The sequence below is a fragment of the Neopelma chrysocephalum genome, unplaced genomic scaffold (genome assembly GCF_003984885.1).
Source record: "Neopelma chrysocephalum unplaced genomic scaffold, ASM398488v2 Primary Assembly neopelma1_25, whole genome shotgun sequence".
NCBI lineage: Eukaryota > Metazoa > Chordata > Aves > Passeriformes > Pipridae > Neopelma > Neopelma chrysocephalum.
The window spans coordinates 35,307,175-35,330,595 of NW_020897694.1; the positions used below are offsets into that span (position 1 = coordinate 35,307,175).

General features: G+C 37.0%; 1 protein-coding gene across 6 annotated transcripts in view; it reads right to left on the reverse strand.

Annotated features, from left to right (window-relative positions):
• REV1 (REV1, DNA directed polymerase) overlaps window positions 1-23,421 on the reverse strand; it is a 73,485-nt gene that overhangs the window by 45,352 nt on the left and 4,712 nt on the right. For all 6 annotated transcript variants that reach the window (XM_027674902.1, XM_027674899.1, XM_027674900.1 and 3 more), the window contains exons 2-6: window positions 13,661-13,727; window positions 12,775-12,907; window positions 10,863-11,031; window positions 4,711-4,860; window positions 1,791-2,503 (exon numbers count right to left, since the gene is read on the reverse strand). In XM_027674902.1, coding sequence (XP_027530703.1) covers window positions 1,791-2,503; window positions 4,711-4,860; window positions 10,863-11,031; window positions 12,775-12,907; window positions 13,661-13,717 — 1,222 coding nt within the window. In that variant the 5' untranslated portion in view covers window positions 13,718-13,727. The remainder of the gene's footprint in view (window positions 1-1,790; window positions 2,504-4,710; window positions 4,861-10,862; window positions 11,032-12,774; window positions 12,908-13,660; window positions 13,728-23,421) is intronic.

The window sequence follows — 23,421 nt, forward strand, 5'->3', positions numbered from 1 at the left end:
AAGATACACCAACAGAAAGCTTGAACCCTAATTTATACACTTTGTTACTACTCTCAGTAGTCATCAAGGACTATTACAAGTTTTTACCACCTCTAAATCATAAATATTTTTGTTTCCTCTCACCAAGAAGGTATTTACTCTGAGAAAGGTAAACATAAACAGTTCACAAACCACCTAAACAGTGCATTAAACTTAAGAGTTTCTATTTTATTTTTCATAATTAACACCTTCTACCTAACAAGTTCCCCCAATCCAAGGAGGTTAACACATGTTGTGGGCACTGGATATTAATTTCGCCATGTTAACACTGAATCTGGAACAGAGAATTTTACTCCTTTTTGTTCATCAATCAAAAGAATTTTTGAAAAGATAAAAATAAAGTTTAGTTGCACTAAGAGCTACTGTTATTCTTCATGAAATACACCAAAATTAGTTTTAAACCTCCCATGCATTTGGTGCTGTACCTATACTCACACAAACATTCAGCAAAGATGAGCAAGATACCTCCAGATTGAAAACCTTACACGCCTAGTGCACTACAAATACTTCCTAGAAGTTGCAAGTCTGCATGTCTATGTTGCTGACTTATTAGAGAAGGCAATATCTAACAAAAAAAATCTTAATCTGAACAATGCATAAAGTGCAACAGTGAAAAAGACTTCAATATATCAAGTGACAGTTTCGCTTAACATGAGTTAATTACTGAGTAATCAGAAAAATGTTTTCCGGTTTTAAGTAATTTACAATTTGAACTCATTCTTTGAAAAATAAGGACTATCTGATAATGGGTGTATTTACAAATCAAGTAATCAGGTTAAGAAGTCGCTACTTGTCAACTGAAATACAGGCATTAACTATTTGAATCCTCTAGGCCAAATCAAAGAGAAAATAAAAATATATTACCTAATACCATATTTTGATTAAAAATATACACTTAAGTAGTTTATAAGGTAACATGCTTGAGAACTGGGGTGTCTTCGCACAAACACAGAATCAGTTAATTTATTATCTAACAATTCTTTTAGATGTGGCAATTTATCGTCAAGCATATATTCGTATGATTACAAGTGAATGTTTTTACAGTACAAGAGTTGGAATCTCTAATAGTAGACAGCTAACCTTTTAATTGAGTAAGACTGTAAACAAGGGATTCTAAAGATGCAAAATACTTTATCTGTATTTGTAACACTTTGCCTCTCATGAATTACACAAGTTTTTTCACTTTGGCCTTTGATGCAATAACATAAAACATTTCTCTTCAAGGCAGGTTCGGAAGTCTCATATAACACCACTACCCATTTAAACAGACAAAGAGCTATATAAAACTCTTACTATCAAAAAAATTTTAAATTTAACTCACTTCCAACTGTTACTCATCTTTTAAATTTTCATGCTGAACAATAATGTTTTTTCTTCTGTTTTTTCCCTACAGATTTTCACACAGCAACTACAGACTCGTGTATGTTTAGATATAGATATATATATATTAGTATTTTTCCCCCCTGATCAATCCACATATCTTTGTAAAATCAGGAATAGTATTTCTACGAGGAGGAATTCAATATAGACCAGAGTATCACATTAAGTCACATTTTAAGTTAAAAAACCCAAACAAAGCCAAAAGCAGTTGGATCAGTTAGTTTTCACTGCATCCAAGTCAGCAAGTTTTTCCAGATAGTCTGACTGTAATATGAATATTGAATACTAACCTATGTAGTCTCATTTAGACATTTAATGTACAAAGATATAAGGCATCTTCTCAACATAAACCTCCTTAAACAAGTATCTACCTGTGTCAGTTTTAAGTGCAGACCTGCCTGCTTTCCATTTTTTTAATTTTTCCCTTCCTGGAAAGACACCGCTGTTTTTTCTCTGCAGGCTGTTGACAAACTCTGTCAATTCACACTTCCATGTTGATATATGATGTAGTCTTGAATGTGAATAAAAATCAGAAATAAAACTACAATCTGAAGGTTTGGACACAGGTAAGGAAGCTGCCTTGCTAGGAGCAGGTACAGAAGTGCTTTTTGTGCTTGAAGGCCCCTGAACAGTGGAGTGGTGAGCACCATTTATTTTAGTATTACTGTGCAAAAATGAAGATGAGGATGAGTTACTCATAGTCCTGTGTGGACTCCACGAAAAGTCTGTATTTTTGTTGCTTTGCTGCAACTGCTGCATTGTGCAGTCTCTAAAGTCAACCATGCCTTTTTCAGTCTTCCCCTCCTCCTGCACAGGGCCTGGAGAGAACCTGCTTGCAACACCGTTGCCAGAGGGCACCAAGCAATCCTGTGTCTTTAAGGCACTGGTAGAAGTGTGTGTGTGTCCGTTAAAAATGGCAGTGCTGTCTTTATGAGACTGAATCCCATTTTGTTTCCGTATGGGAAGAATCTCCTCCAGCTCTGTAAATCCAAAATCGTCACTTTCTTCTTCCTCTTCTTCATTCCAGCTACTTATTCCATTGGGTGTGATCTCATTTTCCATTTCACACTTTTTAATATGATTTCTGAAACAGATACAATGATTAAATACTGTATCTTTTATACATAAAGGCACATTTACAGGTCATTTCAAGTGCTAAGTATTTATGTTCCTAATTGTTATCGGTATATACTTAAGTGTTTTCCCAAAACAATTATCTCAAACTCTGAGCCACATCCTCTCAATGGCACAAAATATTGTACAGCCATACCAAAGATCTTGCAGATTTCATGTATTATTAACAGCACTTCCAGGAGTTTACATGGGAGTGACCATGCTCACATTAGAAAAGCTACTGGCAAAGCCTTTAATTTGGCAAGAGGTCTCCAACTGGACTGCAATAATTATTTATTTGTTAACAGCACTGTACTAGCACGCACAGCATGAATGCTGCAGGAATATGCAAACCATCAGAAACAGTTATATTTTTATCAAAAGATGTGATTTTCCTTATCTAGTTACAAACAAACAAGAACAAAGGTATACAAAACCCCCTATTTTTTAGAGAATTATTTTCACAGAACCACAGAATATTCTCAGTTGGAAGTGATCTACAAGGATCACTGAGATCAGCTCTTAAGTGAATGGCTTGTACAGAGATAGCACCTAAGACCAAGGCATTTTTTATTTTTTTTCTCAATGAAAAAAATCTGTTCAAGCTCTAAAAATCAAATATATTCTTAGCTTTTGATAAAAAACAAACAAACTACTTTTCAACTTTTAAGCATACAAACCAAAGTACTCTGCCGCAAGTGCACTGAAAACTTACATTTACTCTGACAGCGTAAAGACAAAGCTTTCACTAAAAAATTAACTCTGGGTACTAAAACCAAAGCTTTCAAGAGTTGTACAAATGCTTGACCTGCTGAAAAAACCCAACAAACCCAACTATCACTCCCAACTCCCAAAGCTAGCAATTTAAATACACAAAAAGAGGTGGGAAATAGTTAGCTATCTTGTATGGCAGTTAAACCAGAAAGCCAATTACTTGTGACAACAATTTGGTAAAGATTATCAGAAACATAAATTATATTAAACATATTATTTTTGAGGAGTTGCATGGTTGAAAATAGTATATTCAGTGGCATATACTCAGCATCAGTGGATAGGGCAGGATTTTAAACTCATGTTTTTCAGACTCAATTGATAATTTCAGAAGTCTGAATATTCTTCTCATATAAAAAACCTTTAACAATGCAATAATAAGAGGTGATGGTGATTGTACCACTCATGGTTTAAAATACCAATATGAAATATTGCTTAGGATATTTATTTTGTGGGACTGATTTTATTTTTCCTAAATGTAAACAAATCCCACTCATGTAGTAGAGTCTCCTCAGCATTATGCATAACTGGATTTTAAATAAACCAGCCGACTGTGGAAGAACTCAGTACAAATCAGAAAATACAGTATCTTGTACAGTATCCTTGGCCCAGTCTGAGTAGTTGTGTTGAACCAGATGACATCCAGGTATCTTTTCCAACCTAAAACATTCTATAATGTTATGATTCTTGCCTCTAAAGAACAAACATGTACTTCTGAAAAAGGTGCAGGAACCTTCTTACAAAAAGAAAAAGAAATCCAGAGAAGAGTTCAAGCGGAATGTTTCTTTCCAAATTCCAATTCCTCTGCCAGTTAAAAAGTTTCACTGGTGCTTTCTGTTCTAGTTTCTTTCTCAAGGTCTTAGGCCTTTTAGGATACTTTTTTTTATATTGCAATTTCATTTTTTAAACTATCTTCTCTCTCAAGCGTGACTTAAACCTTGCTGTTAACATACGTAATGTATGCTGTGACTTTTTTTTTTTTAAAGAGACTAAAGAAAGAGCTTAACAACTAGTATACATTTATATTCATTCCTAGGCACCTTTAGCAAAAGTAGTCAAATGATACCAGTTTTTTATTTTTGAAATAAAAATCTACTTTTCAGTGTCACTAGACATAATCCTTTAATGTATGCCTGTTGCCTCCATACAGATATATTATATCCTAGGCCACCTAGGTGACATTATCATGCAAACTGTGGTCCAAAGACTAGAGACAAGGCTTGAAGTCAAGGTAACTGTAGTTCTGCCTTCAACTATTTATATAGCTATACCTTACTTTTAAATTTCAGTGCCTCAGAGCTTCCCTCATAAAGCTGAAATGAACTTCAAAAATGCTATTTAGCTATAAATGCAAACCCATCATGGGTGAATGATGAGCATCTGCATTGCAGGATCTAAAACACTTACACCCTGTTGAGATCTTTAGCTATATTGCTTGGACCTGGCATGGCATCTTCAGGTTTGCATATGCTGTTAAAGTTGAGACCTTTTTGAACACTTGACTGCTTGGTGTAAAGCTGATAGGGAATGTGCGAGAGGAGACGTCCAGCTTTAATGCTGAAACAAAAAAAAAAAGGAACAGGTTATTGTCTAAGAAATTTTTTAAAAAACCCAGCCTCCTATGCAAAAAAAAACCCCTCATGTGCAACAAACTATTACTTTGGTCACTACCTTTTGCTGTTCAGCCGTACTTGCAGTTCCTTCCACAATCCCTTTCCCACCTCTAACTGGATTGAACTGAAAAGTAATCTGTGATGTGGTGAATGGTACTACAAAAGATATTTGCACAGTAATGTTGTTCTTTTTTCTACATCCATTTCTCTTTTCAACTGACACATACAAAGCACACAAAAAGCTTAAATATTTAATTTAAACCCCAAAATAAACAGTCAAAAAAGCCATGATGAGTGGTCCGGGTTATTCTACCTGAACAGTGCTGACTAAGCTCTTTAGCTTGGAACAATGTAAATGCACATATTCTAACCAAATTTGGGTAGAATTTGAAGGAAGTCAGCTAGGATGTGGTTCACTATTAAAAAAGAATTACTTTTTCCATTCCACAGGGCTAATTACCCCTTCTTGTGAGAAAAAACACTGTTGTAAGCTAGACAGAAGAATAATTTCCAAACACACTTTCCATAAATATCTACAGCAATCATTCTAGTTATGTCCTATTGTGTTGCAATGTATCTCTCTCTTCTCTCTCTTCTTTTTCTTCTTCCACTGAAACTGCAATTATATTTAAGTAACTGCTAAATTCCTTAGGGATGTCACACACTTAGAAGGGACATCATCTCAAAAATACACAACAGTATTGTTGCTGGCAGTAGAGATAACAGCCTTCCCAGCCTACACTTCACTTCTTTGTATACAACTCTTCACACTGAACAACCGGGTCAGAGATGCTGAAACTTCTTAGAGCAGAGGAACCTCTCCCATATCAAAGCAGATTAATAGTAGTATTTAGTTTTGAAGATATAACTGGATTCAAACTTTTTAAAGAGAATTTAGCTCAGTGGCAGATACTGTTCTTCTGCTCTTCAATACCTGAATGCTTTCTCTTGGAGATGTGCTTTTTAACTAGCTCAGATCTGTACTACTGTCAGGGGAGCTGAACAGTAGAACAAAAGCCCTTGGGAGCTTTCTTGCTGCAGTTACAGAAGAATATAGTGGGAGATCACATTTCCCAATTAGATAAATTAAAACTAGTTACGCATATACAAAGAGACCTGGTAAGGCTTCTACGGAAATAGGATAGTAAGAACAGCCCTGAAAATATACCAATTAAATATTGTTTGATACATAGATATATACATAAAGGAATATAATTTACATTCAACATTGCCAAACAGAGTTAAAAATACACAGGTAGAGTTCAAAAGCTTTCTTGTACAGAAAGTGGTGATGCAGCAACTAAGCTTTTACAATGCCTGATTAAACTTTTTCTCCTATCACGTAATATTTCAAATAAATTGCTGCAATTCCAAGATGATTAAAAAGCCCACATTTATTTAAGAACTGGTTCAGGACTTCAAGATTTTAGCTACTGGGATAGCTGCATTACTAGATGAATCCACAGTTTTTTTTTACCAAACTGTAATTAAGATACAGCAATAGGAATCCTATTTTAGATGCGTCATTCAGTATCTTTCCCTGTTTCACATTCCCTGGATCACAGAATTCATAATCACTGAAAAAATTAGGTTGGAAAGGACCTCTAGGGGTCTCTAGTCCAAACAGTGATCAAAGTAGGGTTATCTTTAAAGTCGGATCAGGTTGGTTAGGGCTGAGTCCACCCAAATGCTGAGTATCTCCAAGGGCAGAAATTCCACGACCTCTCTAGGCACCTGTTCCACTGCTTACAGTTACTGTGAAAAATCTTTTCCTTATACTCAGTCAAAATTTTCTTCACTGCAACTTCTGACTATTGCCTCTTGTCCTTTTGCTGTGCATCTTGAAGATCTGGCTCCATGCTCTCCATAACCTCCATACAGGTAATGAAAGACAACAATTAGATCTCCTCCTAGTCTTCTCTCCAAGAATAACAGAACCAGCTTCCTCTGTCTCTCCATATGTATCATTTTTCAGGCCTCTATTCATATTGGTGGTACTCCTCTGAAATCACTGCAGTTTGTGAACATCTTTCTCCTACTGCGAAGCGCAAAATCAGACACAGAACTCCAGATGTAACTTCAGAAGGGTTGAATAGATTGGAAGAATCACTTCCCTTGACCTGCTGGCAATGGTCTTGCTAATGCGACCCCATATGCTGTTAGTCTCTATCTCCACAGGGGCACAACTGCTGCTCTGTGGTCACCTTGTAGTCCCCCTGGAATCCCAAGTCCTTCCCTACAAGGGTGTAAGCGAGTCCCTAGCCTGTCTGGTTGCATGAAATAAATTCTGTCTCATGTCCAGGATTCTGTTTTTTACTTTGTTGAATTTCATCAAGTTTCTGCTATCCCATTCCTCCAGTTTGTTGATACTCTCCAAAGGGCAGCCCTGCTCTCCAGTATAAACAACTGTTCTCTTCCACATCATCCACAAACTTGCTAAAGGTACTTTTCACTGCATCACCAATGTCCATGTTTTAATGAAGACATTAAACTGCATCTGTCCTCGGTATCAACTCTTCAGAAATGCCACTTGTAAGCATTTGCTAGTTTGACTCTGAACTGTTGACCACTACTGTCTAAGTGAGGCAGTTGAGCCAGTTCTTCACTCAGCTGGCAGCCCACTATCCAACTGGTTATCTCCCCAGTTTGTCTTAAATAATGCAAGAGGGAATTGTGTCAAAAGCCGTACTGTAGTCAAAGCAAATCTACTGCTCTCCCATTGTTCAGTCACCTCACCCGCAGAAGACAACCTGGCTGGTCGGGCATGACTTGCTACCCTAGACAGAGCTTTCAGAAAGGTATCTTCCATTCTTCAGCGTCTGTGATGAAGCTGATCACACTGAACTTCCCTAGATTCCCTGTAACCCTTCTTTGCTTTTTGAAGACAGGTGTGACATTTGCCTTTTATCCAGTCTTCTGGAAAACCTCATCTGACTGCTACGAATTTTCAAAAATGACAGAGTGGTATAGCACTGGTATCAGCCAACTTCTTCAGCTCCCTTGGGTGCATTTTATCTGGTACGGTAGAGTGTTTCCTTAAGTGAACAGTAATTTACGCTTCGTATACCTTTGGTAGCATTTCTCTTCTCCAAACTCTGCCACTAGACATACAAGTCTTCAAGGTGTGAAAACAGACCTTGCCACTAAACACTGAAGAAAAGGCAGTATTGAGTACCTCTGCTTATTCCATATCCTTTGTCATGAGGTTGCCCCACTATTCAAGAGCAGGTCTGCTCCACTTGCTTCCGATGTAGCTATAAAAGCCATCTCCTTCCCTTTCAGTTTACTATTTCCCCACAAAAATTACTGAGCCAAAGTAAAGTGGCATCTCTTCCAAAAGCTGTACTTTTTAAAGACTGATAGCTTTTATTTATTCAAGTGTCACACCAGACTAATATTTTTTAAATTATTTTAAACTATTTTCTTCACATTTTTGTTAGATTAACACAGTTCTTTACAAAAAATATTCACTCAATTTGAAAATCAAAATATGATGCTAATTAAACCAAAATTCTAGAGCTACCTGCATTTAACATCAGGTTTATTAGAGTCTGACTTCAGACCACAGTTCATAATAAGCAAAGCTTTTAATGCAGCAACAAACTTCAACATATGCCTTACCATGCTTGGATAGGTAACTCTGAATAATCTTATCTTAAATAGTTTCCACAGCGTATTCCAAATTATTAACATTTTTGGTGTTTTACATTAATGTCTTGGTGGCTCTCAAAAAATGAAAACAAAAGCCATTGTAATAAAGTGTTGTGGTAAGTTCATTAATCTTTGGAAAGCAGACAGATGCTATAGTGATAAGCACCAATAAAAGACAGCAACAATTCATTCCATTATCAGCAAAGAATTCAAGTCACATGCAGTAAGTAAGGAATAGGGTTACAGAGTCAAGAAGCAAAACCCAAGTCCCTGTATTAGCAGTTTGCAACCTGAACTCAGTCTTTTCTGTTCAGAGAATGTGGCAGGTACCACAGTGAAAAAAGATAATATATGATTATGTAATTAACGACTAAATCATAATCTGTGTACATAAGAAAAGAATCAAAGCTCCACAGACAAACAAAACTTTTCATTTTGCAACCTTGGATGACAAGACTGAATATCTAACAACACTCCTTTACCAGCAGTTTGTGACAATAACATTTTAGGCTTGATTCTTAACCAAACTAAAAAAGCTCAAACTCACCACATTGCTTACAAGAGAGCGAGAGAGGGGCTTTTTACAAGGGCATATAGTGACAGGACAAGGGGGAATGGCTTTAAACTGAAAGAGGGTAGGTTTTGATTAGGTATTAGAAAGAAATTCTTCACTGTGAGAATGGTGAATACAAACAAGTTGCCCAGAGAAGCTGTGGATGCCCCATCCCTGGATGTCTTCAAGGCCAGGCTGAATGGAGCTCCAAGCAACCTGGTCTAGTGGAAGGTGTCCCTGCCCATGGCAGGGGGATTGGCACTAGATGGTCTTTAAGGTCCCTTTCAACCCAAACCACTTTATGAAACTTGGAACCTCTATACCTACAACACAGATTTTCACCAACTGATCTAAAGGGGAACATAATTTCATATGCCATATACAGAGACATAGTTTTTAACTACTGAGCATTCTTTAACATTGTTGAAGACAAAAAAAAAAAAAAGAGAGGTGGTGACTGTGAAATTGGCTTCTATTCCAGATTCTGATATGAACCCTGTTCTACTGAGACAGTGAATTCCTTGTTTCCTTGTGCCCAACACCCTTTATCTGTCTATACTCTGTTCTTCTGACTTATTCTGGAAGCACCACCTTCCAGAACCACGTGATGCAGAACTGAACACAAGACATCGTTAAAGAAAATTTTAGATTTCATACATTAGGTTCTAGCAAGTCTCTACCGAATGTATACAAACCGATTTTTCCAACTTGGTTAAAATCATAACAAGCTCTAATGACACCAATGACAACAGCCAAATCTTTCCAATAAAACCACAACTACAATCCATTTTTCAAGTTCTTAAACTCAGGGGTGAGGCCCTAAAACCGTTTAAAAATGTATCTAAAATCTCTTTGAAACAAAAACTTGTAATTTCTGACTAAAGTTTAAAAAAATTACCTTAAAGATACATGATATGAAACAACTGAATTCAAAGGACTGAAAATGAGCAAACTGAAAACAGGAACTGCAAATAAGATTTCCCAAGTATATATGCAGAACAGTTCCTTGCGTGTTTCTGCTGGTCATCTAGGAAAGAGGCTAGTCAAGAATAGTGCGACACTGACAGAATAATTTCCAGAGCATATTCCTGCCCGTTCCGTATTTCCCATAGGTTCCTCAGACGGAAGCAGACAGATGCAAACCAGATTAACTGCTCTGAGCTTGGCTACCATCTTTTCAAGGACCTAAGGACAACTTTAATTGATCCTATATATTCCAGTGCATGGAGGAACCAAAGAGCATAAGTTCTTTGTAAATAAAATGTGGGGTATTATTTTTTATTTTGTTTTGTTACAAAGTCACAACATAATAAATGTTTACATGCATTAGTTACAACTTTATGAAAATGCTTTTCAATTGACATCCTTCTTTATTTACAGATGAAATGAAACTTAAGCAATGCACAAAGCAAGAAGTTAAAACCCAATCACCTAATATTTATTTAACTCTGAGATGAAAGCTGGTCAGCTGGTTAGATATTAAATGGAATCACTAGGATAATGTTCAGTTTCCTGATATGCTTGAGACTTTTTGACTGTTCTTAGTGAAGTTTCTCACGGAACAATCCCCAAGAAGCAAATCTTCAATGTAACAGTGATATTTTTACAGCTGTTACAAGGACAGATTAATTTTAAACTAAACCATAATCTCAAAAGGCAATCTTCTATAATGCTTTATTTTCAGATTTTTTTTTTCCCCACCCAAAAAGAGAAATCTCCAAATGCAATAGACTTAAACTCACCTTTCCATGATCCACTCTGGACGAACTACTTTTTCTCCTTTCAGTTCTTTTATTTTGGCATTTGGAAGATTGGTGGCAATGATGTGAGTTGTTTTTGATCTAGAATAGTACACATGGTATTGGCCTCCATGTAACATCATTAGCCGTCTTAATTCATCAGCTGAGGGATCTATAAAATTAAAACCAGAAATATTCCTGTTTTGTGTCAGCAAACACAATAAGAAAATCAACTTTAATTCATAAATATGATGCCAGAATCAGAAAGAGTGAAAACCACTGTTTTTATCCTGAAAAAACTTACAAGTTCTTCGAAGAACAAATCAGAAAAACATTTTTTAAGAAATGTAGAAAACTGTGTTTTTTAAAAGACTGATTCAAAATGTAAACATTCTACTTGCTATAGAGGATTGTCCTGGACTTTCCCACAATATGTTATGGTGGAGGGCAGGAAAAAAAAAGTAAATTTAATCATAACATAACATCAACATAAAACAAAATTAGATTAACTTGCATATCTTTTCACCAGAGTATGAGAAACTAGTTTATATCTAGAAGTAATAGAAAATAAATACTATAAAAAGGGTTTAGCAAATTTTACTATAAAATTTCTACTTTACTGAATCAGTTAACTCACTCTTTCCTCACCAGGTTATTCATGAATTGTTTTTGGGAACAGTGAATATCTTAAAAACTAACAACTCTTCTTATCTCCTGAATCATGTTAAAAAGGGTATTTCTTTTGCAAGCAGAGGTTGGGAGGGGCGGGGGGAAGGCAAGAAGTTTGCCTTTGAAAACGTTTGCAGTGGTGTCACACTGGCCCCAAAAGGTTTGAGTCAGTACAAACAATGCTTGAATAGTGAATCTAGCATAAGGGACTAAAAAAAAAGTTGATCAATACAGGAAGGAAGAAAATTTTTTTAAAGGGTACAGTTACAATTCTTTCCAGTGGTATACTGTCAATTCTCAAAATATGTCTAACATTTCATTATACCTCTAACTTATAAGTAAAAGTAGCACACATTTTCTCCAAGTGTTATCTTTCCTACTCCAGCCTTTTGGACAAATGTCTTGTAGAGCTCTATTTAGGCACTACTACCTTGAAGAATACACAAATGCCAGATTTTCACCAAAGAAACTGCCTGTACTAAACAATCGATTCAGATGTATTAGTAGTTTAACATATCCACCTTAACCTATTTCAGTCCGTTTGAGCCCCGTGCTTAAACCAGCATTAATCCATATCACAGAAGCTGTACACATCAGTTACATAACAGTCACAACATTCCTGGCATAGATCCTTGAAAAAGGTTTCTGGGGAGTTTCAAAAAGGTTATTAAGCTGCTTTACAGAACCCAGGAGAAGCATGAACATAAGTAGGGTAGATTAAAAACCTTACTCCAGCTAACATGCACTACCAGTCCATCACAGACAATACATATATGTCTTACCTCTTCTCTTGTTCCTCCTTCCACTATTAGTGGGTTCTCTGTCTCAAGCACTATGCCACTCTGAGAAAGAAAACCCTGATGTACCCACCCAAACATAGATTTAAGGCATACAACCCAACCATCAATATTTTGGAAAATTAAAAATTTAATATATGTAGGAATATGGAGGAAGTTAAAAGGTTTAATTTCAAATAATAAGATCATGGAACATGGAAAAATCTACTCCTATTTCTAGCAGTCATCTCTCATGTAAATGATTTAGTAAAGCAATATTTATATTCAGAATGTAATTTTATATTGAAAACCTTAATAATGAAAAACAAAGGAATATACAAAACATATACAGTAATTGTCACGTATTTGCTTAGGTGAAAACTTATGTATTTTACATTCTTTACTCCTATTAGGATGATAAACATTAGAACAACACAAAACAGATGCTCAAAAAAAAAAAAAAAGTTCACCTGTCAAGCCATTGACGTAGATGGCAACTCCACTGAAGATACTTGATGCATTTCCATCCCTCTGTTGCTGTATGGCTGAATCTGACCGGAACTGATCCTCCAATTTCTTAACCTTTGCTGACATGTACCCACCCTAGTTTTTAAGTTAAAACACAACCCATGAGGCTAGTCTTATTTCCTAATGTTTACATACAGAAACTGGTCAATTATAAGACTGGAAAGCTAAGCAGCATTCCTTCAAATTGAATTTGGTTGAGACACAAAAGACATTCATTTTCCAAATGAAACACAGCAAATCTTCCACCATAAACTCTTATCTAGATAACTGCATCTTGTTACCAACATGGTAGGATTTATTTCATACTTCTTTTATCTTTTTCCTATAGACAAAAATTCTATCTATATAAAAATTCTTATGGAATAACAAGAAAGAAGAAATAAGGAGATAAGGCAAGTTTAGATGCTAAATTGGGGCTTATTGTGTAGAGAAACAATGTAGTTCCATGTATTTTCAGTTCTTAACTATACATGAGACAGTAGTAATTTATGTAAATTAAGTGCCTCAGTTATTGTCTGTCCAACTACAGAATGTGGGGAGACAACCATAAGCAGTTTTAAAATTACTTAGTGTATTTTTTAAATGGCGATTTAAAGCTATTCAAGGGTCTGCACTTATTAATAATGCAATTTAGTGGATTATTGTGAACAAAGACTTCAAAACTTCGTAACTCAAAAATTTCTTTCGAACTTAATTATGTATTTTCAAGCAAAGCAAAAGCATTTCATTTACAGCATCCCTTTAGCACATATAACAAAACTGTAAAACCCTTTTAACCACAGTGCCATTTACCTCTTTAAAAAAAAAGACACTTTGTTTTGAACATACCCATATTCCCCATCCATCGCCTTCGGCAGCCCGTTTCCGCCATCCACCCCGCCTCATCCTGAAGCTTCTGCATAGGAAGAACAATGCTTGATCAATTAAATGTTCAGCATTTCAATGATGCACTATAGGCCATTTACAGATAACCAAAAATATTATATTTTTTTCAACGGGCTTCACTGAAGTATATGAGTTTCACAGCCAATCTAGAAATGCAAAAGTGCATAAAAACTAGTTCCTCAGTTCTGTAGTAATGCATACTGTAGTTCCTTCTATGTATCAAAAACCACACATGTACATTTTATTGTATTCTCCCTGAACACAAAAAACTCCTTACCATGTTCAGTTTTCAATACAAATAATTAGATTCTTCCTGTTCAACACGCATCTTCTATAAAAAAAAGGAGTAATAAAAGGTTCTTAAATACAACAGCTAACATTCGTGCAAAACATTGCCCAAGTCATAAATATTCTTTTATTTCCTATTTGATACCATATACATGGTGTGATGCAGGCAAACTCCTCCTGGTATTAGAGACTGGACTAATTTCATGAATGGATTTACAGCTGCTTATAAAATGTCCTAAGACTTGTTGCTCCAATGCAATACAACACACAAAAGCAAAAACACCAAAGGCTATCTTATGGTCAACAGAAAGCCAGCTGTTTAAATGACCTAGGAAGATCTATAGTCAGGTTTGTGATGTGATTCTTCGGGGCTTTTTGTTTGTTTGTATTGCTTAATAATAAATAAATAAACATAACCAGTCAAACTGCAATTTTCCTTTATGCAAGACACTTATCCCTGGACCACAAGCGGAACACAGCAGTGTCCCCAGATAAGCTATTAGTTGGTTAGAACAGAACTCTTGGATAGAAAATGTTTGGACTGTGGCCAACTGTTCCCTGCATCCAAGTGATTCACATTTACTATAGCTGCTGTAACACTGATTTTAAAATATTGATTAATGATGTAGTAAGAGGTCACTATTACAGAGTGACCTGTAAGAGGCCTGCTATTAAATCTCTCACTTTCTAACCAAACTCATTCTCTAAACAAAAAGACTGTTTTGTCTTTTAGGTCTATCAGCTCTTAGAGTATGAGGACAGGACTCTGAAATTTAAAAAAAAAAAAAAAAAAAGTGACTGCCATAAGTGTCCTATTTCATTAAATATTTAATTTATATACCCTTATCTTCCATAAAAATGCAACACATTCTGGTCATTTTTCTATCCAGGCCTTCTACTGTCCTGTTCTGGAGACTGCCTCATTTATTGTATTAAAATTCTGTTTCCTATGAACCTGGCTGAAAGTGAATTCTAGCTTCTCTTAAAACCTTTTTGTCCTAGAGCTACCAAACAGGCATACTTTGAAAACCAGTTAAACCACCCGGGATTGCAGGCAGGTTTGACTGCAAAACAAGACACAGCAGCAGGCAAAGTTTTTGTAAGTATGATCGTTTTCATGGACTACTGCAAATATGCCAAATTAGGTAACCACGGAGTATAGTCAAAGCAGGTACAACTACCTTGAAAAGACAAGATTCTGTTTTATGTTTCGGGACCTCTGCAAACACAAGAAGATCGTGATGCACCTGGTACTATTCTTATAGTTGCTGTAGCTTGATACATAACCGACACACATGTATGTAATTATGAAGATTAATCACATGTCAAGGAGATGAACTCTACACCAACAACCACAACAAAGCAACCCCTCCTCAGATTACTCTATTTTCTCTCTAGGTACCTGCCTTTCTTACTCAGAGACCTATTTCCAAGACATTGGGCCTTCTGAAATTAACTTTTAGTGGTTTCGATTATATGTAATGGATACCACAGAATTCTTAAGAAGCACTGAGAAAAATGAGAGGAGATGAGCTAGATGACCACATAAAATACAAAATTGACTTTTTTCCTGTAGGGGACAGTATATACTGGAAATGGTTTGATGATTTCTTTCCTATTGAAAATTTGTATTTTTCCATCAGCTGAAGTCAACTTTGACATCTATCACTTCTGGCTAAGAAATTCTTGAAGAAAAGTGTAAGTTCAAAAAGACCCATCCATTAACGAAGATGTCATCTGTTTTGAGATACTACAGATATCAGTGTATGAGCTCATAAGAGACATCACAATTTTAACTGCTAACTACCCTTTCTCTCTCTTAATAAAGGATGACAAAGTGACTACGAAAAGGAGAGAGGCTCTGTCTTCATAAGGAGCCACATGGAGAGGACAAGAGGCAATGGATACAAGCTGCACCAAGTTTCTTCTTGACATAAGAAAAATATTTTTTGGAGTGATAACAATCAATCACTGGAACACAGGGACATGGTAGAATCCTCAACACTGGAGATTTTCAAGTTGCAATTGGACAAGGTGCTAGATAATCTCATCTAAGCTTCCTTACTCATGAAAAGTTGCATTAGTCTTTTGAGGTCACTTCCAATCTGGGCTGTTCTATGATTCTATGTCTATCAAACAGAAGACCTTATACAAAAATAAACTCTTACTCTGAAAAAGGCCAAAGACTGTATGAAATGCACAACTCCAATCACCAAGAAGATAGGATTTGATAGGTAGTTAACTCTGCCCCCTAAAGAGGCAACCTCCTGCTAAACTAAACTAACTAATGCCTGATAAACTGAAGAACTGCATTCATAAGGGTAGCTTTTCTGAAATCTTGAAACACGTTTAATTTTTATTCAGGACACTGAGGAAGAAATATCTCTAGTCTAAAAGCCATTAGAGCTGAACACCACAACTAGTGAGGCCAATCCAAATAAGAATCATGGGTATGTGCCTAGTTTGATTAAAATCAGAAATGGGACAAACAAAGCTACTTTAGGTCAGTGTGCCAAAAACATGACAAATCAACTGCTCAGAAGTTGTCTTCCTAGAGCCTGAAAAACTAGAGAAACTAGGCTGTAATGCCTACTTAAAACATCTGATAATGATATACCATTTCCTTGGCAGATGTGATTTTTGATTTAGTCCACTTAAGCCAGTCCACTTAAATTCTAAACATTCAAGTTAGGAATACGGTGCTTCAGTGATTACTAGATGCCTCTGGCTCAAGTCTTGAGGGTCATGGTTTATTTTCTTAATGCTGATATGAAAACCTGGGAAACTAACTTCTCCCTTTGTAGTTCCAGGAACTGAATGATGAGTCAAGGTTTCTAGAGACTACAAAGACACCTCATTGCTAAAGACTTGCGATTACAGTGCGAATTTTTCCTTGAAAATGAAGGTAACCTCTACAGCTGCCTTGCTGAAATCTAAGGAACAAATGAGCATGAGAGATATCTTGCACAGGATACATTCAATCAGAGGAAAATTTAAGCAAGAATTTAAATATATTCACTGCGTCATGAAATAAGAAATGTAAGGAAGGTATGATGCTCCCTCTACAGGAATTACGATGAAGGGATAAGTAAGAGAAATGCTTTGTAAAGAACCCTTGAAGTAGGGGGTGGAGAGAGTGTGGGTGACTGGAAATCAAGACAGGAGACTTCAAACACCCATCACGAGCAGGCCAATTTCAGACAAGAATTCATTTTCCTTGTAGTTCTTTCTTATAGTATCTAACTTGTTTCAGAACAGTTTTCTCTATTTTCACAAATTCAAGAGTACAAATGCATAGAGACTCAGTGAAAGTGAACCACCAGTTACTAGTTTTTAGGTTATTTCTAGAGCCTGAAAGACAAGCTATACAGTGACCCTCTGCCCAGAGAAAAGCTTTTTAAATGCTCATATTCTGGACCTGTGAACACAAAGAAATCTTCAGCAATAAAAAAAAATCCCAACAAATTCTGAAACTCCACAAAAGCCTAGAAAGACAAAAATATTTCTAGGAACAGATTCCAGGTTTTCAGTGCAAGAGAAACAACCTTTCAAGAAAAAAAAAAGGTCAAGTTAAGAACTCCTGCGGTCAAAATTAGCGTCCTGTACCTCTTTCTAGACCACGTACAAATGGCAAAATCTTATCATTCTACCAAATAGGGTTAATTAAAATTCAAATTTTTATTGGAAAATCCTTTTCAAAACTGGAGCTAAAAAAGAAGAGTTTTGATGCTTTGTACATCAGCAGAGGCTTAGAAATACTCAATATAGCCAAAAGTATGTAACATCCCTTTGCATACTGCTTCACAGGCCTAGCATTATACTTCCCAATCCACAACCACTTAATCCTCTTACTAAAGACTGTTAATCAAAGCCAGCAGATCAGGTAATGGAATGAAATATTAAGTGTACATTTTATGAATTCTCTAAACATGTCTGCATGTATAGAAGAGTTACAGAGCAAGGAATATAGGTGTGAATGTTGATGTTAGTATTTGTTTTAATCTCATCTGTAGCCCATACATTCTCATGTAAGAAAGTTATTCCTTTAAAATACTCTAAATTCAGGTTGGTGTGATTTTAAGACAGTGGCTTTCCATTATCCTGGGCAGCTAGGATAACACAGATAAGGGACCAACCCAGACCAAAACCACAGGTGTTGTGGGGAAAAATGGTTGGGAATATAGAATGCAGATCTCAATGACCCTGTTGGAAGTGAACATGGATCCTCATGGGCTTTTTAATTCTAGATCAGTACTAGTCCCACCCAAACTTGAGTTGTTTCTGCCATACTCTTCAGCAGTCTCTTTGCCAAGTATATATAGTGCAGAGGTATTTTTGCTGCCTCTTCAAGTAGCCAATTTGAATCTGGCAGAATATACACTTCATAGCTCTGCAGTACAAGAAAGTATATGAACTATTTCCAAACACAAAACAAGGCTGCAGTGTGACTCAACAAACAACCCTTTCAAAGTTGTGTCTAAATACATGGCACAAATAATGTTTCATTCAGATAATCTAATTTTAGGTAACTGAAAGCTGCATGAAAGTATAACACATTGTAACAGCTACTCTGCACTTTTGACCAGAGTAGACATGCTGTCACTGTCCCCTAATGCAAAATAACTTGATTTAATTAACATATTCACACCCCACAAGTCTTATTCTTGAAGGTGTAACTCTAACAGAAATACAAGTGTCTCATGCCACAGATAATGAGTATGAGAATCTTTTGCTTGAACTGTAGATTTGACCCATCCCAGCTCAGCAGGGTTTAAAAGTTGTTTCCATCAAGTGTGTATTTTGTGGCTTGTTTGAGTTTCTTACATCTACATTCCAGCTCCCACATCAAACTCACCACTCTACTTGGCACTAGTCTGCAAGCTCTTTGAGGAAAGAACTAACCTACGTGTTTACACATTTCTCAGCACAAGAGAGTCCTATTCTTGGCTGAGTCTTCTGGAAAAGAACTGCTGCTACAGGGTATAAAACTGTTTTCTACCACATATTGAAAAGTTCAGAATCCAGCAGATGAACTCACACAAAAAAAGTTCAAAAGCTTTTTTAAAGATACTATATGCTTAAATGCCTATGATTTTAGAAAATTCAGAGCTAACACTATACTGTAAAGCAACTGAATTTTATTCTAAGTGGGAAATAAACTCTCAGGGTGAAGTTTCTTAAGATGGTTGAGTCAACTTGATGGCTGACTGCCACCAAAAGGGACGGTTCTGCTCTTCAACCTCTGCTGCCCTAACAGGCTTTATGCCTTCATCCCAACCTCTACACTGCTTCCAAGTTCACAGGACCCCTATGTTCACATTGGTGCCAGAAGTATGACATAAAATTACTGGTTAGTTAGTTTCCTGCAAGTTCAGCAAGATGAACTGACTTACAAAAGCATCAGACAAAGCCAAAGCAGACAGGCCAGAAAAGAGAAATGGATGGGATCCTAATATTAGCCATTAAAACATGGCTAATAGAAACAAACTTTCAGGGTCATGGTTATAACTAACTGCAGGGCAAATGTAGATACAGAGTTGCAATGAGCTGACCAGAGCTGTTTATGTTTTTTCCCCCCAACAAACCGAGGGGTAGGCTACCTCACCTTTTCCATAGGATAAGGGTTTTAAAGAACATTACAATCAAACAGCTCCCCATCTTAGGCCACGTATGCCCATATGATAAGTAGCCCTAACTACAAGCACCTTATGTTACAAGGTCAACCAGCAAGTTCTATTCTGCAGTTCAATCTTTGATGATATTTTAAAGCAAGATAAAAGAAATTAGCTGAAGGACACTTGCAACAATAGCTGTTGTCAAAAACACCCAACACCACCTCCATCTTCTGTGAGTAAACCTAATAGTATAAATTAGGAAAGAACAAACTTTAAAATCTTAGGCAAATTAAATATTAGACACAAAACAATTAGCACAAGAAATTTAGATATGGCATTTTTCTAAGATGTGAACATCCATGGCATTTGCTAGAAAGGTGAAATACCATACAACTCACACAAAGTGTGGAAAAACCCCAAGTCCTTCAGAATCAACTCCTTTTGTGCAGATAACTATTCTAAAACTGTGTTCTGTGTGTACTTTAATTTGAGCTTGACAGCAAAGAAATGATACTCTGACCTTCAGTTCAAGCACTCCCCCAGAAAGAGATGCAGGAACTCTTTCCTAAACTAATCCAGTTTCCAAACTGACTACTTTTTCAACTCAAAATGGTCTTTATTTCCGATCAGTCTGGTTTACAATCATGGACTAAATACTTTACACACAAGTAACAACTAAGAAATATCAATTTCTTTTGCTGGCTAAACGTCACAATGATATAAAGCATTTGTACAGGAAGTAACCATCTATATGAGAGTGGTACAAAGAAGAGTTTATATCTTTTCACAACTTATTTGAAAGTCCAGGGCACATGATTGTTTTAGTTGTCCTAGACTGAGGAAGCATGAGCAGAAGGTTCAGAAACCAGTATCACTGTACAGTCTGCACCAGCTTTGAGCAATCTCTTTCCAAGATATCCTTTTTGCTTTTATACATGGCATTTGAGATGGTTAGTTCTTTGAAAAATAGCAAGACAGATTCAATTTGAGACCAACTGTCAATGTTTCATTCCCCTCTAGGAATAACAGTCAGTAGCAGCTACAGTCCATTTAGAGGTTGTCACAAGTAGTGGTTTAACTTGGTTAAATTTTTCTTCTGCTTACAGAAGACTCTGGCCTTCAGTTTCAACATTTCTGTATTTCTCAGCAAAGTCACGACCTCCTCAGCCCCTTCAGAGTTCCTCGGTGATGACTGGCTTTTCGTCACATATTTTCATTGCTATAGGTAATCATGTAGCTCAATTCACTTTTTAGTTCAAATATCGCCTCTTTGACACATCTGCTCTTACTGTCACAATACACTGGCAAGTTTCGGCAAACTTCGATTGGCTTCACAATTGGCTTCTTTTCTGTGCTTAAATGCTTTTGGGGCTTCAAGCCCAAAGAGGACTTTGCACATTCACTGTCTTTATGCCAGCTTCTAAATGCCTAGAATCCAGAATAAAATCCATTAAGGAAAATCAGAACAACAAGCATAGCTCATGGAATTAGGACTCTCAATAGCAAAATAGTAAATGAATTGTAAATCACCAAAAGGAAATTCTCTCTTGGACTTGAGTATCTGAAACAATAAATGAGAGTTTATACATTGGGTAGTTTTCCTTTAAGTCCCTATGTTTAGCTATCTACAGTATTTGAGAACAGAGAACTGTGTTAATTCTTCTCTTTGGAAAGGAAGACTGGGATCTTCATTTTCTACCTAATAAACCAACAGAACTTGTTCAGGAGGTTTTTAGTCTGTGCACCCAGTCTGACAATCCAGTCCTACAACTCCTGTCTTACCCAAGTAGCCCATGCTGAGGTGTAGGTAAAGAAGTCAGCAGGTAGCATAAATAAACCATGATCCCTCCTCCCTAACAACAAGAAGAGTTGCTGCGGCTGCTGAATGATTTAGGACTTTCTAAGACTTCCTAGACACAACTGAAGGAAGCATCCTTGTAAACCTAAAGAAAAACTTAACAAGTCAGGAAATGTGGGTAAGTGGAGGTAAAACTATTAAAAAATGAACAACTTGAAAATTTTCATGAGGTGATCAAAGGAAGGAATCTGTGAACATTTCGAATTTATTAACATCAAATTCAGAGGAACTGTGCTTTTGAAAACCTGTGACATATACTACTTTTAACTTCCCCAGACTTCAGCCCAGCAGACTGGTGAAATCCTTCAGAAGAGACTACATATTTTTGATCAATTTTATGTATTTGTTTGGCTATACACATGTGTGTGTATACCTGTGTGTGTGCACACATGTACGTGTCTATACGCACAATACACAGACCTTTGCTGCTGACCAGTTTGATTGCTCACTGCCCAGATTAACCACTTTGGCAATAGTGAAGGGCAGAGAAACAAACCCATGCTGTGGGCCAATGCGCTGACTAACGCAATGAGAAGGCACACAAGGTATAACAAGACCAAGTGCAAGGTGCTGCACCTGGGTTGGGGCAATACAGGCTGGGGGATGAGCAGATCAAGAGCAGCCCTGAAAGACTTGGGGGTGCTGGTGGATGAGAGGCTGGACATGAGCCAGTAGAGCACACTTGCATTCCAGAAAACCAATCATATCCTGGGTTGCATCAAAAGCACCATGGCCAGCAGGTCAAGGGAGGTGATTCTGCCCCTCTACTCCACTGTGAGACCCCACCTGGAGCACTGCATCCAGCTCTGGGGTCCTCAGTACAGAAAGGACACAGGCTTGTTGGATCAAGTCCAGAGGAGGGCCACCAAGATGATCAGAGGGATGGAGCACCTCTCCCATGAAGACAGGCTGTGAGAAATGGGTTTGTTCAGCCTGGAAAAGAGAAGGCTTTTACTACCCAGGAAAGTACAAGAAAGAAGGAGAGAGGCTATTTACAAGGGCAGGTAGTGACAGGACAAGGGAGAATGGCTTCAAACTGACAAAGAACAGATTTAGATCAGACACTAGGAAGAAACTCTTTACTGTGAGAGTGGTGAGGCACTGGAACAGGCTGCCCAGAGAAGATGTGGATGCCCCATCCCTGGATGTGTTGAAGGCCAGGCTGGATGGAGCTCCAAGAAACCTGGTCTAGTGGAAGGTGACCCTGCCCATAGCAGGGGGCCTGGAACTAGATGGTCTTTAAGGTCCCTTCCAACCCAGGCCATTCATTGATGAAGCTGGGTTTTTTTTAGGAGACATGCCCAAGGCAGTTGTACTTTATTGTCAACCCAATGCTATCACTGAGTAGACATTGATACAGCCCAGGCTTTCCACGGAAAAAGAGAGATAAGGCATCCACTTTGCAAATGTTAGATGATGTCAGATACTAAGGAGGACCATCTCTCTACTCATACATGGGCAGCAAGCCTCTAAGAACTCAATAACTTTACCAGCAAAAGCAGTGATGACTAAAGATTCAGTATTTAAACAGATTTTCTGTTCATAGCAGCTTTTGAATGACATTACTTAATTTTAACTGACGTTGCACAGTCAAGTTCCCAAGTGTTTTTCTGAAATTGTCTTTGAACCTCTAAAAGCTGCAGAATCTTTTTTGAAGTAAAATCTTCACAACATGTGGCTTCTATGCTTAACCTTGAAGTTTTGAGTTTTTACTTGAGTTTTCTACATCTTTTTGTTAGTTTTCATCAACTCAGAACAAGTCTAGGAAGAATCAGATGAAACTAGTAACTGGAGAAATCAAAAGAAATGGAAATATTTTTTCTTCTATTGCCTAGTTTATTTGTACATTCTCTGACAGTGGATACCAAGGATGCTAAAAGTCTATACTGGTTGAACAGGTAAATGGAATAAAAAGACATCATACTTTTTTTGAGGTAACAAAC